The sequence below is a fragment of the Centrocercus urophasianus genome, unplaced genomic scaffold, assembly GCF_019232065.1.
Source record: "Centrocercus urophasianus isolate 14NV4802_14NV808 unplaced genomic scaffold, USGS_Curo_1.0 seq_32, whole genome shotgun sequence".
Taxonomy (NCBI): Eukaryota; Metazoa; Chordata; class Aves; order Galliformes; family Phasianidae; genus Centrocercus; species Centrocercus urophasianus.
Genome location: NW_024884889.1, coordinates 8,732,930 through 8,752,411, shown reverse-complemented (window position 1 = coordinate 8,752,411; position 19,482 = coordinate 8,732,930). Strand labels below are relative to the sequence as shown.

Sequence of the window (19,482 nt, the reverse complement as noted above, 5' to 3'; positions counted from 1 at the left end):
TGGAGCGTTAGTCCAGGGTGTAAGAGTCACACAGCACACACTGCCTCCTGTGAAAGGGTGCTTGGGATACAGTGGAGGAACTAAAAGCTTGGGGAAGTGATGGGGGACATATCCCCCATATGTAGCAGCCAAACATGCCCTCCATCACGCCTGCACTCAGCTCTTAGTTCAACTCATTGCATTTTATGAAACCGCAGCAAATGCAGGGTTTCAAAGGAAAGACATTGAGATATATTTGAACAGTGTAGTATGAAGATTGGCAAGATTATGTCTTCTAGTTTACAAAGTTTAATGGGAGAAGTGGATGTATTGCAGATAACAAATTATGAGGAAAGAAGGATGGAATATTATGTTTTTCAATAGCGTTTGTGAGATGGAGCCAGACATTTTTAAAGCAGTAATACAAAACAGAAAATGCTGTTTTATACAGCATAAAATTAACCTTTGTAACTCATTGCCAGCAGATAGTGCTGAGGCTAGTTAAGTTTGATAGATTTGGAAAAGGGAGATTTATTTATCTGGCAGTATGCTCTGAAGTGCTTTAGTGATATTATACACGTGTAACCTTTGGTGGTATTTTTAAGATAGGAGCTCTACGCAATCATGCTGTAGGCAGTGAGCTACTAACCTTCATGATAGGGATGAAGAAGAAATTTCTGTGAGTGGATTAATTAGTTATTAGGTTCTTACGTCACTGAAATACGAATAGCATGTTGGCAGCGGGTCAAATCTTGTACTGCAGCTCCTGTAAAGTTAAACTGTTTGGTTATATTGAGATGACTGGATGCTGGATGTAAGTGACTTATTAAATGAAAGAAAGAGGATGTAGTTCTTGCCTCTGTGCAAAGCTGGCAGGTGGACACACTGTGCGATCAAGACGGATCGTGCTCTAGGGAAAAAAAATGCAGGCTTGTTTCTTAGAAAGGCCAGCATTCCCAAATTTGTATCGGGGAACTAAAGCCCTTCCCCTTTTTGTCCCTACGAAGAACATGGAGATTTCCTCCCTGACGCACCACTCTCATTTTAAGAATTATTTTTTACCAGGTTATCTTGCAGCTTATTTATTCATTCTCCTCAGCTATGTTGGAGCTGTGCTATTTGCACCGTATTCAATAGGTACTGTCAGAAATGCGACTTACAGCTCTGGTACAGAGTCTCTGAGGCAAGGCCAGCTCTGATCTGCTTGGTAGAATATTTCTGTTTTATTTCAGTGTTGTCTTGAAAACCTAAAAGATTTTCTTTAGTTTCTCTTGCTCAGAGAATGAAGGTTTCATCCTTCCAACAAATGGAAATTAGCAGCAGAAAGCTGCAGATAGGAAGAAGTGTCCTTTACGTGTTAAAAGACATTACCCTTTATATTTGCACTTTTTATGACGTTTCACAGTGATCAATAATTAGTGTTCAGCCTGCCAAGACCAGCTGGTGTTGGTCATTGAAAATAAATAAGTAAATAAATAAAAAGTGAACTATACTTTTCTTGCTTCTTGTCCTTATGGTTTTTTTACTTGATAGAGTAGTTCAAAAATAAGCCAGAGTAGAGACTAAGGTTTATTTGTTCGGTATTTGCCTTGTTCATTTTGACTCAACAGAAAACATCTGACCGTTCTTTGTTAATCACAGTGGACAAACAAAACTAGCTTGAGAATTATTTATTGATATCACACGTTTTTAAATAAAACACCATAAAATTTTGTGTTTAAAATCATATAATTATTTACTTACACTTTCTCTTCAGTGTCTTAGCAGCTAATAAGTTGCCTGCTTGAGATCCATATCAAAGTAAGTTATCGATCGTATTGAATTCCAGCTGGGACAGTAACAATAGAATGTTTGGTAGTTGTGATCAGCTAGAATTTCAGATTTTAGTAGGCCAGTATAAGTATTTTCAGCTTTATTAGTGTTCTTACATTTTCACTTACTTTAAATGGATCTAAAGAAAAGGTCTACAAAATAATTTTTCTAATGGTTTGTATAGCACATGTGACCCTTATAAGAAACATTAAAGCTAACTGAGCATCTGCTCTTGAGCATCCCTTTCTATAGATGTCAGTTCATGAAGCTGCCCACTCATAACTGAAAATGATTTTTATCATTAGCATTCAGAAAAAAATTCTGATCTGGATGGAAATAAGTTTTTTCTATGTGACAACCACTTTTAAACATCTGTGTTGTTTTTTTTCCAAATGGAGCTACTATTCCCATGGGCCAGGTGCCTGTGGGGAATCTGAGATCACGCTTGTATTTTATTTCTTGTGATGTGAGCCCTGTGTTAATGGTGATGTTTGGAAGCTTTGTGAGGAGCAGTGCTTATTGAAACGTAGATGTGTGACCTTTCAGTACCCTTTGTGGATGTACTTAAGGGCTTCTTCAAAAGCCCTTTATCTAGAAAGCTTCCTCTTTATACTGATAACTCAAGCAGGGGTGTTCACAGACCTTTGGTCAACTCAGTGTTTTCATCTTCACAGTAAGTTGTGAGCACAGAGCACAGACTTTTTAGGGTGCACTTTAAAAATAGTGCCCTGTCAGGTTTAAATGTTACGCTTGTGGATGGATCATTCAGAAAACTTCTCCTGCTGTAGCACAGTGCTGGGACAGCAGTGATTCTTCAAATCTCATTTAAAGGACTTGGAGTTTTTTGATTTAGATGCCATCTATTTCTCTTCTATGTTCCCAGAATTAGATGCACACTGTCAGTTAAGTCTCTGGAAAACCCATTTCCGATTGTATGATAAGTGTTGTGGCAGGAAAACCACAGCAGCTAGTTTAGCTTCATTCATTTCTCTGTTTGTAAAACAAAGATACTCATTATTAATAATTTGTCACTGACAGTATCCTGCGTAAGTGTTGAATTTGTTCATTAACTGCAGGCATGTACACATGTGCAAAATATACCTACCACTTTGTCAAGTCCCATTTGCTGTTACAACTCATCATTCAGTGTTGTCTGTTTCAGAAGAGGAGCACAGCAGGTGTTGATAAGGCTAAGTTTGTGTTAATTAATGCTGCATTTTTCGTTCTGTAGGTATTTTCTCAGTGCTCAGCTTGGCATCTGAATGTACTACTCTTGCTGCTGAACTTCCCAAAGTGTCTTATGTGAAGGCCTTAGACGTGTGGCTGATTGTTTGCCTCCTCTTTGGGTTTGCATCATTGGTGGAGTATGCAGTGGTTCAGGTAATGCTAAACAACCCAAAGAGAATTGAAGCTGAAAAAGCCAAGATTGCCAAGGCAGAACAAGCTGAAGGAAAGGGTGGAAACGCTGCCAAGAAGAACACTGTGAATGGCACAGGGACTCCTGTCCACATCAGCACTTTACAGGTAAGAGCTGCTAAGCTGTGTATGCAAAATCAGCATTATCCTATATTAACATAGTTCCAGAAAGACACTGCTATAATAGTTTTGAACAATACATAAACTTACAGGAGGCCAAGATGCTAAGAACATGTTGGTAATTAATGGCTGGCCATCTAAGCAAATGGTCCCTAAGATTTGGTGTCAGATGTGCTAAATGAAATGTTTATTTCTTTGTAATACCTTAGTACTGTACTTGTTGCTGAGCTTTAGATAAATAAAGAAGCAAGCAGATTTACAGTTGCTCTTTTTCTTTTAATAATAAATAGCAGCTGTCAAACTGTAACTATTGAGAGGACAAGACTTTCAGTCAGTATTTGTTGAGAGCATACTCAAATATCAGCATCTCATGGCTTTTCTTGGAACAGCCACAGCTGCACTGCATTGCATGTAAAGAATCTCTACAGCCAGGGATTCAGAAGTCTTGGCATTTGTAAATAAAAGACAGGTCTGTTTGTCTGTCAAACATTTCCTGCGTTTCTTCTGTTGCTAGATGGAGTATGGCTAAATTGATCAGAGCTCATTCTATGAATAAAGATTAGTTCAGCATCTTAGTTTAGGCCAAAGTTTTCTGTATAACTCGAGAGTTACCAGACATCCCAGGCCATCTACCCTCATTTCTGTGGAAGAAAATACATGATGCTACAATATGTGGAATATGAATGTGTCTTACAGTTTTCAGTATCTCTACAATTTAGATGTGCAGAATAAAAGGTATTTGGCCAGGATAGCAGAAACCCAGCCCTAGTGTAAAGCTGGCATTGCCTCCTTACTAATTACCCCCAGGTCAGAGAAGCTGCTGATGGCACAGAGCAGTGCACTTGACTACCATGATTCTCATCTGATAGAGCCTCCTAAGAACTGTTTTGGCAGACAACCACATTCAGCAGCAAGCGGCATGGGAGCTTGTCCTATCCAGGAGTATAAAATGATGACTTTTGTCATCTATGCTATCATGTCATATTTTAATCTTTTTCCCCAAGAAGGTAGGTTTGAGTGCACAGTTTATTTCTAAGCTTTGAGGAACGCTAGTTATGATAAATGGCTCAGAATCACATACAAAACATTTGTCTACAACTGAAGCACTTCCCCCAAAGCAGTGCGTTTTATTTTGGTAAGGTAAAGATATGACAAATTTCTCACAGCTTAGTGTTTGGATCACTGAGTCTATTTTTGGACGTTATAAATAAGCAGAATTACTTTTAGATTTTGAGCATCTCTAGGATGCTCGAGCATCTAGGATACTTAGCATCTTTCAAACAAATTATACATTTAAATAGATAAACGTGACTTTAAGCCCACATGTGCATCTGTAGATGCACCTTATCCTATATATTTGAGCACTATAAATATACTCAGCTGAAAGCTCCCTCTCTGCCCTAGCTACTGCTTAGGAATACTTTGACAGTTTTTACCACTGGAAGGCTGCACTACTCTTCTAAATCAAAATAGTTCTAAATCTTTCAGTAGCTCTGACTCTTAATCCAAATCTAGGTCTGCCCCACAGCATTTGGCTGGCTCACATACAGAGTTAGCAACCATCAAGTAAAGAATGCATTTGTCATATGGCAAATATGCAAGGGAGGGAAATATTAAAGAAACAGATAATGGAAAAAACTGTATATTGAAAGGCAGAATATGAAAGCCAGAGTGCTGTCCCAGAACGTCAGGAGCTGTTTCTCATCAGGCTTGTGTTTGAGGAGAGAACACATACTGTGATAAATATCTGGAAAGAGCAGAAGTATTTGAGGATGTTCTAATTCTTTCCTCACAAGAGTCATACAGAAATCTGAATGCACCAAGTTCATGAAACCAAGGTGATAGTAAGGAAAAAGAGAGGGCATAGCTGTAAATTTCACTAGCTGGATTTGAAATTGAATGAGGCTCAAAGATAAAGCCAACGGGAAAGATCTGGAAGCACGAGACTCCTAGTGGGGAAAAACAGCAAGCATGAATGATTGCATTGCCCATGTGAAGCACTTTGTTATTTGAGATATTAATGAAGAGGTACTGTAATAAAGCCAGAAGTTGTTAGAGGGGAATCAAGTTTATCTCACTTCACAATATGCCTATTTTTCATATTATTTAAGAAAACAAGTCAAAGCAAAGATCATACTTAAATACTTTTTAATTGCTGAAAATTTTTCTGTACATCCTAAAAATTTGCAGCCTGATGCCGTTTGTAATGGAAGGTAAGGAGAAGTGGTCCCTTGTATCAGAGCCTGGCGATATTCCCCTGGAAATTCTCAGCTGAAAGCACTTCCAGCACTGTGTCGTGTCAGGAGAGTCAGTGATAGTGACTGATGCTCACCAGCAGCATTAGAGATGATGGCAGGATGAAAACAGTGTTCACAATTTGAGAAATTCCCCTATGGATGCATAGCTTATTTTCTTCTCTGCCAAGTCCTGGGTACTGGCTGAAGTAAAGCTGTGTGTTGCAAACACAAGCCAAGCTTCAAAGTTTCTGGCTCATGACCCCTGCCCAGCAAGAGCCCTTCAGAGATCAATGCCATCTTAAGCCCAGAGGTTTATCAGTGTCTGTGTGAGTAAATTCAGTGGGTACATTCTGGCAAGATCACCCTGAAACTGTAGGAAAAAAATAAAAAATTCAATAGAAGCAGTTCTGCTGATTTTGTTAGGAGCTGTAAAGGCTAGAAGACATGAGAGCTATTTGGCTCCTTGTACATAGAGACTGCACATAGCTGCAGTTGCAAGCAGAGGAGGAAATGGTGCAGCCTGGTGGTAACTGCTGGCACTGTTTTTTTTTACTGGGAATCCTCAGAAGGAGTTTGAGTGTGTTTCCTAGCAGTGCAACATCATACATGATGAGAACAAGTAAAAAGGGAAATGTCTGGAAGATGAATCAGTTTCTTTTTTCTTTCACTGGTGGCATTGATTACAAGGAATGATTGCATGGTTAACTATAACAACACCTTTCCACTGCAAAAGTCACATTTTCATCAAGCCCATTTCTAGAAGCTGTCCCCCACAGGTAATGCACTGATGACTGAAGTGAACATTTGCTAAAAGAATAGTTCTGGCAGGTGATGAATAGGTCTGTGCAAGTGGTGGTAATAGCTCTAAACCTAGTTATTTTTTAAGAGAAGTAGTGCTATTGCTTGCCTTGTCTTGTCTGAGCTGCCTCTAGGCTCTGAAACCTGATATGCATCTTGTTCATCTCTAATTGATTTTCATTTATAATATACTGGACCATTGGTGGTGACCTGTGGTGACCTGATCTTCATATTCTGTGTTTTCCCTTCAAGTAGTACTCTAAACTCAGATTTTTCTCATAGAGCTGCCATAAATCCAGTTTGCATTTTATCTTGTGTGGAAAACCACAGGCTGCAGTCTATTTTAATAGTTGCTGACAGCATTTCAGGTACAGGGTAGGTACTTTCTGCTCTAGTGAGTCACGTATCTATCCTTAGAGATCATTCAGAACACGGCTGCAGAAAAGCCCTGAGCAATCTGCTCTCGCTGACCCTAATTTGAGCAGGGGGGCTGGACTTAGATGATCTCCAGAGTTCTCTTCCAACCTCAGCTAGGCTGTGACTGCGTGATATTTTGTTTTACTTTTCTGCTAGTGGGGTAATGACAGTTTGCAGATAACACAGTAATATGGATTGGGATAGCAAGTTCCTGCTGATGGCAGAACAGAACACACTCAGTCTGAATACCCACTAATGCTCAACAGTCATTACTTCATTGATGATCTAAACCTATTATTATGCTGAAAGCAAGAAACCAGGTCAGTCTTCAAGTGCAAGAAAGATAAAGTTTGTTGCAGCTACTCCTTCATCTGATATGGAGGACTCTTGCACAGCCGGACCAGTGACATGTGCATGCCAAAAGAGTTTGGGTTCAACAGAAGAGAAAATTCTGTGGCAGAGAAGAAGTGCTGTGTAGGGCAGGGAGTGAAAGCTTTGCTACAGTGGGGAAGCACTTCAACCTTCAGGACTCGTGCTGAGCTTGAGAGGCTGCTGCTGCTATCTCATGTTTGAAGATTTGCCAGAAATCTTTGACAGTGCGTTTCTCATCTCATAAATCCTTGAAACCAATTTATGCTTCATTCTCACAGAGAAAGAAGACTTGATCATGGGATGAGCAGTGAAGTGAAAAGTCTTTGTTCTATTTGCACAAAACAAATTTAGCGGAGTTCTATATTTTTGGTGTTGTGAAAGGACAGATTTTACATATTTGAAAATCATTTCTTTTCTCATCTAGCTGGAAGAATTTGAACAAAAAATATGAATGATTCTGGTGAGCTAAGAGCATTCAAAACAGCTATAGAACAGAAGGAAAGATACAGTAATTGTAAACAAAACTGAAGAAAACAATTGAAAACTCTCCAGTGACTGAAAACTAACTCAACTACAAGCATTTCTATTCTATTCTTAGTGGCAAAAGGAGATGCTGATAGCAGCTAATGTAACTCGAAATCCAGTAAATGTTGGAAATAGGTAAGAAAAAGATACAACAAAAAAGACAAAACAAAAAAAGAAACTCAAAGGCATATAACAATGCAGATATATGGTCAGCATAACTGAATCATAGAATGGTTTGGGTTGGAAGGGGCCTTTAAGATCATCTAGTTCCAACCCCCTTGTGACAGACAGGGACGCCTCCCACTAGAACAGATTACTCAAAGAACAGGTTGATCAAAAGAGCAACAGAAAGTTATTTTACATGTATATCAACAGTAAAACAAAACAAAAACAGCAGTAAAAAGAATATTGGTCCGTTACTAAAGACAGTCAAGAGTTAGCAGAAAAGACAAAAGTGTTGATAAAATGTTCCAGTTTTCTGGGAGAAAGATGAGTACATCCAATCAAATGATGAACTAGTTTCCATTGACAGCAGGTAATGAGGATGTTAAACAGTAGCTATTCAAGTCAGACATTTTGAAACCAGGATGTCAGGTAAAGTTTCCTCTAAGATTTTATACAGAACTGGTCCAGGAGTGCTGTGGAATATAAATGTTGATTTTTTTAATAATAAATCCTTTTAAATGGGGCGGCGAACCTCCGACGGGTCCAGATGACTGTGAGAAGCTAACTTTGTTCCAGTACTTTTAAAGGCAGGGTGACATAATTTGAATAATTACAAGATGGACATCAATCAGTGGAAAATATTAAATAGATCACAGGGGGCCGAATAATAATAATTATTCATAATTATTAATTATGATTAACTTTACTCATAATTAATTTCCCTATTTGTTACTACTTTAAAATGGTCAGTGAAATGAAAGGTGATCTGCACGTTTGTTTAATCAAATTGTATGGTTTTTTTTAAAGATCATCAGTTTGTTTGGCAGAGGTAATAGAATGGAGGAATGAAACTGTGAAGAATGTTTGGCTTTGTGTGTCAGCATGATTACATCATCTGAATTGTACAGAGTCAAGGTTAGATTTGTTACCGTCTGTAAGTACCAGCAGTTAATCAGGCTAAGTATGGTCATGCTTCGTGACTGAAAATTGAAGCCAAATAAACTCAGGTTAGAAATGAAATAAGGCACATATGTTTGTAGAGAACAAGGTGGTGGAAAAAAAATCTCCCTTTGGGATGTTTTTAAAGGAAAATCTAATGTTAAGTGATCCAGGACTGCAGCTGTGGGCAGCACCCGCCAGCCTGAATTTTGGAGAAGGTGAGAATGGGTCGTTGCAACAGACCTTCTGGCTTCTGGGAGCCCTTTTTAGATACTTCTGAGCTGCGCACCAGCCATACCAGACCTACTTTAGGAAGCCTATCTCTGGTGGGAACTGTGGTACAAAGCTTGTATTTGGGCTGAGCCTCAAGAGAGAGCCCTGGTGCCTTTCCCTGCCCTTCTCTGCATCTAAACTGGCAGGAGAAGAGCAGCTCCAGGCTCTGTCTTGGATGTGGCACTCACTCCCTTGTCCCCACGCAAATGCTTCCAACCCCAGTGCTATGGATCTGGGACCCTCCTGCTGGCCAGGCACAGGTCACCGTGCTGAGGTAGGGCAAGAAAAACAATAGCAAATCCTTTCCAGGGCCACATTCTGTGTCAGCATGGAGTTGAAAGTTTATAAGAGATGCGGGAAGCCTTTAATTTTACTTTGTTTGCAAATCTTTGGTAAAGTCTTTTTGACTTACTCAAGTCCCCTACCATCATATTCCACAGATACTGTCCATGTAATCTTTAGTAGGTGTCATGAGTATCATTACACTTTCTAGCACAGTCAGGGTTAATTAAATGCACTTAATCTACATTTAATATATATTACTTCACTTGGTTTAAAGAAGGCTGTGGGTGTGAGCAACAGAAATATTGGAGAGCTGAAGGGGTGAATGGGAAGAAATTAAAAAATATGTCCAGGCAGCAATGGAATTAGAAAATAGAATCACACTGAATTGTGTGGATGAAAGACTTTATGTATTTATTTATTTTTAAATATAATAGAAGCATATGCTTAGAAAAGAAAAATTGGGGCCAGGTTTTACTCTTACAAGAAAAATTTGGGTCACCATGATAAATCAGCTGGTACTAAACTAAGCAGGGCTCTGTGTGAATGTGTTGTGAGCAATCTTCCACTTGTGAGGGATAGGTGACCTAGAAGCTGTTCCCTCAGCTCTCCTTGCAAGCAAATGAGAACTGACTTGTAAAAGCCTGTACCAGAACAATTCTTAGAAATTGGAGTGGGACAGGAATATTCCACGTTGTCTTATGAGAGCACAGAGACAACAATTAACATCACTGAGTTTTACTGTTTTACTCTGCTAGTATGAGGAATGGACTGTAAGTTTTCAAATCCGAAAAGAAGTCTGTAATTCCTTACATGATTCTGTTTCTCACAACATATTGACCTATTAAACCTATTAAACCTATTTCTCACAACAATATAACCTATTAAATGTTACCAGTTTTGACCATGAGGAAGTGTGATAAATAAGGAATGAAGGAACAATATTCTTTACTTGAGTACAGAACACTGCTTCTGGATGTCAGCTCCTTGAAGACAGGCAAACAAATTCAGCAGCTTTTATACATAATCTTGCTGTACAATCATGGAATAGCTGTCTTCTTCTTTTATATGTTTAAGTTTAATAAGTTCATATTAAACTTCTCTTTTATATGAACCGTAATCTTGTTTTTGTGGTGAAGCCCTCACCTCAGTTTTAGTGTATTGCTTTTGAAATAGACTATTTTCCTAATAAATATACGTCTGGCAAACCTGAGGAGGTTCACTCTTGTTTGAAGCAATTCTGCCTTGCTTCTCCTCCACCTTGCAGAGAGTCATCACTGTCAGCAATGGGAGTGAAAGCCCCAGCCAAAATTTAGCTCTCTACCTGACTATCACAGCTCTTCTAATCAAGGATAACTTGTCAGTTGTCATAGAGAAGCCAAAAATATTCTTCAAGATATTTTTCATTCATTCATAAGTCTGGTACTGCATTCCATTCTGATTATTTTAATAAGCTATGAAGTGTGATAATGCAAATATCTCGAACCAGACTGCAGAAAACCAGAGATGGAGGGAGCTGAGGCTGAAGTCTTTGTGATGGGGAGAGAGGATGCTGGGAACACAAATGGGGAGCTTTGGGGAGAACTGAGTTTAGTGGATCAGTGATTCCAGGAAGCTCCAGCAGTTATCTTAATGTCACTTGCTTCTGTGTATCCCCTGGTTGGTGAGCCAGCATGTTTTTCAACTCTCAGATCATTTATGTGAACAAATGGCATTATTAATAATGCTGTTATGTTTCTTTTTTTTTTTTCTTTTTTTTTTTTTTTTTTCTTTTTTTGCTGCTTTTTGTACTGCAAATAAAAGAAAATGCTGTGAGAGAGATTTACCAAAACCACACAGCACAGAGCCTTGCAAGAAGTCTTCAAATTCCTTCAGGCTACCCAATAGTGTGAGATGATCCTCACTGAGATTTATTGTGTCTAAAATAGAATCTTTCTAAAATCCAAGGAAGGGAAGATCAGAATTTTTTTTTTCCCCCAGAATGCTTATATATATATATATATATATATATTGCTTTCTCTATATATTGCTAATAGACTTGTAGAATTGTCTGCTTTGTGGGAAGGGGAGATTCACCTGGGGATACCAGTTGGTGCAGCAATATTTGAACCCAAGAACACTGACAGAGCTGTAGGAAAGACATATATTCAGCTGTTAATTTACATTTTCCAGTGACTTCCCAGATATCAATAGGAAGTACCTGGAGTGCTGTCACATCCTGGTTACCTTCTTTAGAGAGGTGTCAGTGACTTCCAGTACAAAGAAGGTGTCTTTTCACTTCACAAGGTTATCACCCAGGGTGAGATTAACAATCCTGAGCTGGCTAGTACGTAGAATCAGAACAGATTTAATAATTTTTTTGATCAAAATCTGAATTTTAGAGCTAATTCTGAGCATTTGGAAAAAAAAAAAAAAAAAAAAAAGAAAAAAAAAAGTAAGCACTGAATAGTGTCTTTCCTGCAGATTCATCAGCACAGAATCTGTTTCCAAAAATATTCTCTACTAAAATATTCTCTCCTCTTCTGTCACCTTAAAATGAAGGCGTCTAACTATAGCAGGTTGCACAGCGAGAGGCACCTTGTGCATGAAAAATTACACAATTATGAATGTTTGGATTAGTTTATATGATTGACTGATGATGCTTAAGTACTTTATAATGCAACCATTCAGCAAATTAGGCTGATGTAATGTATCCCTATCAACAAGTAATTTCCTGTATGTTTGTTTGCAGTGTTCTCTAGCATCTACATTAAGTTTGTTAATGAATTATGGTGAGTAGAACATGATTTCCTTCCCTCTTTATTTCGTAGGTTGGTGAGACCAGATGCAAAAAAGTTTGCACTTCGAAATCTGATCTGAGATCCAACGATTTCAGCATTGTTGGAAGCTTGCCAAGAGATTTTGAGTTATCAAATTATGACTGTTATGGGAAACCCATTGAAGTCAACAATGGGCTCGGAAAGTCTCAAGCCAAGAGCAACAAGAAGCCTCCTCCTCCCAAGCCAGTCATTCCATCAGCAGCAAAGAGAATTGATCTTTACGCGAGAGCACTGTTTCCTTTTTGCTTCTTGTTCTTCAACGTCATATATTGGTCCATATATTTATGATGAATCTTTTATTTATTATTTTCACCTGTAAAATACATCCATTTCATATCCCTTCCCTGTCATGAAGGCCGACGTGTGAAGTGCATTTGCAAAGCAATATGTTGCATTTTGATGCCATGCGATTGTACTTAAAATATGGCATCTGAGATTTGAAAGCATGACACTGCAATGTCTGTGCTTCTACCAATGTTGTATATAAATGTACAGCATACATCTTGCTTTAGGAACATATAAAAGATAACGCATACGACATTATAAAGCTGAATAACTCCCTTCAGTTACTAGTAACATACAGAGATTTAAAGTGTTTCTGATAATGAAACTGATGTGCACGTTGAGTATTATTAAAATCAGTATTCTAGTATATGTAGTATTTAAAAGCTTTTCTGCTGACTTTCTGAGAAAAAACACATCTTGTTATTGTATAATTTTAGATGGCACTGGTGAAGAAAAAGCTAAGTTGTGAATCCTGTTACTTAGGCGTCGTAAGTGAAGGCAGGATTGAATAAGCTGGTCTTGTCTATGTGGAAAAATGAAGGTCAGATAATTGCTGATTTTGTAATCAAAATCAGCAGTTTTGTAAAATTTAGGGGGGAAAAAAAAGCAATTGCATCCATCAAGCAAGCACACTTCAAAAATGTGTTAGAATATGCTTACTGTTAAGCATTGTGCCCAATTTTGACTCTTCCTTAGACACAAGCTAGATGTGTCGAACAGTCGGCTTTCTAGACTGAAGGTATCTGGAGTTTTGGAGAAACACCACAAGATGCTGTTCAGTATCTGTTTCTATTATACATTTTTACATTGGTCTGTTCTCTGGCTCATCTTCTCCAGTGTCTTGCAAGCCTACAGCGAAAAGTCACAATTAATTTTTTTGTTGAATCTGATATGTCTTACTCATTTTGCTTTGTTTATCCTCTTGAAAGCCCATGGTTTAAAGAAACTATTTGTTTTCATGATGAAATCCCGTTTTAACTCTAGTTACACATTTTCTGTTTGCCTTTTGTAGCACAGATGATCTGAGCTAACATCTAGCTAGCTAGAAGTCCAAGGATCTAAGTCTATTAAACACACATGAATTCTTACGCCTGTGTATTAATTGATGACTGCTCTCCCCAGTTCATTTACTTGGCTGCTACTTGTTGGAAAATAAGATCCTGTGCTTGAAACAGTTTGATTAGGGGCTGTTCTCCATTATTATTTTTTTTTTTTCCAGAGAAAACCAGAAAAATGGATTCCCCAGGGTGCATAGGGCAGGAATCTGTACCTATGGTCTCCATTGGTGCCACAGTATACTACTCTGTAAGAGCAAGTAATGAGGTAAAATACATTCAAATGAAAGCTGCTTGTATGTAAGTAGTCCAAGTAGTGTATGTTTCCTGAGAGCACAAAGAGACTACATCTTCTGCTCTAGACAACATACTGTAGAGAAACATGTTTCCAATTGTAAAACTGGGGCATAAAAAAATGTAGTTGAAATATGAAAATAAGACAGTTCTTGATAGGTTGGCAAATCATTAAAGGGAATATAGATTGTTGGAAAGGACAGGATTAAATACCCAAAATATTCCATAAGGTAAAAAACCAGGTAAATTCACATTTGTCATGCTGCAGTTCTATTATAGAATGCGTTGAGCCAGAGGGAGACAAAGGACTCCTGTCATTCTCGTGTTGCTCCCTGCCACGAGAGCATTGTGGATGTACAATGAGCCTGTATAACCAGAAGGTTGAAAGTGGAAATATAGAAGGAGAGAATTAGGTCACACTGGCTTCACTGGGCACCTGATGGATCTGTTAAGAGTGGTTTTCTAGCCACTGCCACTTCATGATCAACAGCCCAGTACTGGTTTTGCATGGAGCCCATGCAACGGCTGTATTTCATATTACTGCCACCTAAAAAGCATGGTTGGCCTTCCATCTTGGAAGTTATTGCTGATGGTTGGCCTAACATCTTTTTTGTGATACAAACTACTGCAGATGTCTTTTGTTCCTGCAACTCGTGTTTGGGCAGAAGAGGTCTTTTGTTCGCAATAAGGTTGCATGCTTTCATTGAGCTTCCTTGCCATTTTCTCTTGGAGATTTTCTTTACTAGGCAGCCAGAGTTTGTCCTTTGGATTTCTTTCTGATAAAGAGGAAATGGAAAGGAAGTAAGAAATGTTATGGAAGAGAAATAATGAGTTCCCCAGTGTTGAACTGGGGGAAAAGTGGTTCTCACTGAGGTCTAGTATGAAGTTTCAGAGTTGAAAAGTATTTACAGAATTGCTAGGGACCTTAAGAAGCAATAAGGATAACTCAAAGAGAGGAAGGGAGGGGTGACTTTTATACATACATCAGAGTGCTATATTTATAGACATTATTTATTCTCATACTTGTATTTTTTCTTACAGCATTGGAAGGCAAAAAAACAATTATATGTATTGGAAATTATATGACTTTTGGAAGATAATTTTCTTGTTAGAAATGTTATTAAATGATTCATCTGTAATTAATGTCCACATTTTATCTGTATAATCACAATTACAGATTTTATTGTTAAATTAATCTTTGTTCCTTCTTGCTTTCCTGCTTACTTGATGGGTTTTGTGTTTTATCATAAAAAAAAAATTAATCAATAATTCACTGTAATTGCTTTCCAGCTCAAACAAAAGGAAGGAAAAGAATGTGTACTACTAAGATAAAGACTTTTCATTCATTACAGCACAAAGACTTAAGGACAGAAGCAAAGTTTAATAGCAATTTTTAAAAAACAGTTATCAACTATAAAGTAATAATATTTTTTACTCATAAAGATAATATTGCAGTTTTTGAATTAGCTCAGAATGTATTAACTTCTCCTACTGAACAGTAATAATTGATTTATTTTGCCTCTTTCCTCTAAAGGTCGTTGAGTTTTGCGTATCATATCGCATTGTGGTCCTCCAGCACCCTCTAGTTGTAAAGTTCTGTCTGCTGACTTATTTCCAGAAAGAGGTGCAAGTATAAGACTGTATAGAAAGTATGGAATATTACTTGACACTATGAAAAAAAAAGCTAATTATTTTTAAATGGTTGGACACAAAATCAGTGGACAGCTATGGAAACCTGCCATGCGGTATGGTTTAAAAATGCAGGAAATAAGACATTTGATTAGTAGTAGAGGTTATAAGAAGCTTATAAAGAGCACGTTGGTAGTAGAGGTGAAGCTTATAAAGAGCACGTTGGTAACTGGATGATGTGGTCATGACGTGTGAACAAACTGCACGATTCAAAAATCTGTTTCTAATGGAGAGACCATCTGTGTTTCAGCTGGCATTTGCTTTACGGTCTCCTCTTGGCTATTAGGAGAGTTACAAATCTCTGTTCTACCCTTAGCATAAACCTCAGTATCTTTTGGTAATAAAGCATCAGGGGGGTAGCACCCTTTCCTTCAAAGCTTTGGAAGCATCTTTATAGGTCAGACTTAGAACTCTTTAGCAGGAAGTGCTACTTTAGATATGGATTAATCCATTACTTAACTTCATCCAGAAACTGAAGCTACACAATAAGTAAGGATGTGACCTGAGCAGGTTATCAGCTACTGTGCATTGATACTCTACCAGGATGTGTGGGGTGGACTGTGGTGAAGTAATTTACTTGGCTCTCCAAGTGTGGAAATCCATACTTTATTCTGTGGTGCTGGTTAGATTTGTACTTGATGCCCAGTTGTAAGAACAGCTCTGCCAGTGATTTTGGTCACTTCCTTTTTTTTCAGTCTTCTGTTAATTCTGTCTGAGATAGTATACGTGAGCAGTGTATCTTTGGAGTGAAGAAATGATTTTCTGTGAGTGCAACTTACCGACCGCTTAGAAACATTGCCAAACAGGTTTCATTCTCCTAAGTCTTTGGATCAGTTTGGTCTTGTGTATGGGAACTGCTGAATCACAGCCTGAACCTCTGATTGACCACCTGAGGTGAGCAATGGGTCAGCCCTGGGAGCACAGGTGAAGGCAATTCTCCTGTGCTATGGGAAGGAGTGGAGCCTGGCTGCACCTCTCCTAGACCCCATTTAAGAGCTGACTGCCAGCAGGGAAGGGTTTCTTGTGGAGATTGGTCTTCTTGAAGTCTTTTCAGTGAGCCCAGGACAAGGGTAAGCTTTCTAACCATTCTTCTTCGGGATGATAACTTGTTTAGCCCAACTTTCCTGTGTGTTTCTTAATTATAACATCTTTATTTTCATTGATTATACATCGTGGAAACGGAAGACTTTGACTAAAAAGAAAACTGATTTAACACTCTATTATTCATTGAAGAGAATGTAACGTTGCCTTTTGGGGCAGTTCAGTAGTCATGACCTACAAAGATTGATATGCTTGTATTAGTGTTTTGAAGGAAATACTGATAGCACATACCCTAATTTACTTTAAAGTATTTCACCCTGGAGTGAGAAGATAATTCACTTAAGAAATCTGCCATAAATATTTCGGTAATTTATGCAGAGACTTCATAATACAGATGAGACCATTGGTCTCTTCTTCAGTTCAAGCAGCTTACCATGGCAGTTATTGAATAACTTGTGCTGAGGATATTTGTAGAATAGATAACAATAAATTATTTATTTCCAGAGAGTGCAGCCTGAGTGTACGCAATGTCAAGTGATTTGTCAGGCTATAGAGATAACTGAGTGCTGAAATGAGTACAAATGTGGTGTATAGGGCAGATAAGGGAATGTTAGAACACCATTACTTCATGCTTTGGTGTGCTAATTCTGGGATTAAAGATAGAGTTGAAGGAAAAAAAAGCCAACACTGAAATTCAGGTACAGAGAGATTAAAAAGTACTTTTATTTGTGTCTACAATTTAATTTTTCTGGATGTATTAATAATATGGTATAGTGGTTGCCTTCTTTTTATAAAAATACAAAGAATTGCTTAAAAGAAAAAAAAAAAATCATCTGTGGTGCCAGAAAGATACAAAACCTAGTTCTTTCCATAGGAGGGACCACGCTGGAATAAAGGAGAAATAAACTCCAGTCTTAAATACATAAATTCTCATTGTTATAGTTGTGTCTCTAGCGTTGTAGAATGTAGCTGAGCTGCTTGCAGCATGCCCTTGCATTTTGGCTTGGAAACTTGCATGCCTGTCCACCTCTTGTAAGCTGTCCTCACTCCTTCAGTGGCAGTGGTAGACATCAGAAGAAAGACACGTGACTCTTGTGAAACGTTGCTGAAAAACCTTCATTGCTATGAATGCATCTACTCTGCAGTCCCTGGAACATCTGCAGCTAATGCAGGCTTACCCAAATTAACTTCAAACTTGCTGCCTGGGGACTGCTAGCAAAGCAGCCATGGCAACACAAGTGGAGGTGGGGAAAGCCTACCTGCTGGTGTGGGAAAACAATCAGAATTGGTGTTAACCCCCACACAGATTGCTGCTGCCCTGGCTGCCCTGCTCAGGTTTAAAGTCAGCTGATGGGGGTGTTCACCAATTCGTGTCTGCGTAGGATAGATGAGCTCCATGTGACGCACGGTCGGGTGGAGCTGGATTGTTTTCTTTTGCTGGTGATGTGGGAGATGCTGCTGTAAAATGTGCGTCTTGATGTCACGGAGCTCTTCTGTCATATTTAGCTTCATGTTCTGACAACGGTGTTCACTGGTAGTGCCAAAAATGAAACTCTTCGTGCTGAACCAACGCAAGTGTAAACGAGTGAGTGGGATTTGGCCATCTGAGCATGAAGGAGGTTGCCTGCTGCATCTTAGTCATACAGACTATCCTTTAAAAGTGCCATTCTATTTAAAGCACTAATGCTGGTAATGATGATTGGATCATCATCTTAAAATCACAGTATCCCTAAACATCCCAAGATGGATGGACCCTCAAGGGTCATCGAGTCCAACCCCCAGCTCCACACTGACCACCCAAAATCCAGACCTTATGTCTGGAAGTGGTATTCTAATGCTCCTTGAACTCCAGCAGCTTGGATCTGTTCTCACTGCCCTGGGCAGCCTGTTCCATGCCTGTCTGCTTCCTTTGAGCAGCTGTAGCTGCCATTGGGCCTCCCCTTGGCCTCCTCTGCCCTGGGCTGTACCTCAGTGGAGCCTCAGCTGCTCCTTGTATGTCTTGCCCTCTGCATCTTTCTCCATCTTCTTAGTCCCCATCTTCTTTGAATACTTCGTAATATATTTTTGTCTTTCTTTTTTGGGGGCTCCCAGACCTGCATGCAATGCTCAAGGTGAGGTAGCACAGCACTGAGCAGAGGGGAAAATCTCTTCCCTTACCTGGAGGCAGTGCTGAGCCTGATGCACCCAAGCTGGCAATAAGCCACAAAACGTGCTTTGAAAGAAGGAGCATGAAGGCTGTGGAGTAGAAAGGACAGGGTTATGAATAACTGTTTTCCAGGCTGTGGGAGTAGATCAGTTATTTTTTCATATGCATCTGTGCATGCCTGTTTCTTTCCATGAGCATCACAGGAGGAATCATTTTTCACTTAGGAAAGCAAAGTCAAGAGGTTCTAGGGCCCTAGAAACCTTCCTGAGTATAGTAGATCAAGCTGCTGTACAGCTGCCCTCCACCAAGACCCTCCAGCTGCAAGAGACCCTCCTCTAATGGTACAAATTGCAAGAAAAATCCCTGAAGCTGCTGATGCTGAGAGGAAAAGCTTTGCATTGGCAGCCCCTTGTTTCTTCTCTCTCTGCAACATTCCTTGTGATAATCAATAGCACCATTTAGCTTTTTTGTTCTGCAAAGTGCTCCTTTCAGCAAGCCGGCCTTATTTCCTCATTGAGATGATTCTGCTGTCACACCAGCATCTCATGATGTCTGGGCAGGGATCCTCACATCAACCTGATGGAGCCCATGAAGGCACACCAACTCTGATGCTCAGGAACAGATCAGTGATGACAGATGGCAAGAGGCTTTCTGGGCTTTAAAATTGTAACGCCAGCTGCATCATGTCATTTTAGCTATGTCCCTTTAACTTAGAATATTGTTTTATTTGGATAATAACTCTCTGCATGCAATGTATTTTCTGGTTCAATGTATTGGATCATGAGTTTCTTGTCCAAAGCAGAATATGCAAGAAAAGT

General features: G+C 39.0%; 1 protein-coding gene across 6 annotated transcripts in view; it reads left to right on the top strand.

Annotated features, from left to right (window-relative positions):
- The window catches only part of GLRB (glycine receptor beta), a 69,954-nt gene extending 55,893 nt beyond the window's left edge, over positions 1 to 14,061 (top strand). For all 6 annotated transcript variants that reach the window (XM_042829767.1, XM_042829766.1, XM_042829769.1 and 3 more), the window contains 2 exons: positions 3,023 to 3,315; positions 12,146 to 14,061. In XM_042829767.1, coding sequence (XP_042685701.1) covers positions 3,023 to 3,315; positions 12,146 to 12,442 — 590 coding nt within the window. In that variant the 3' untranslated portion in view covers positions 12,443 to 14,061. The remainder of the gene's footprint in view (positions 1 to 3,022; positions 3,316 to 12,145) is intronic.
- The last annotated feature ends 5,421 nt before the right edge of the window (positions 14,062 to 19,482 follow it).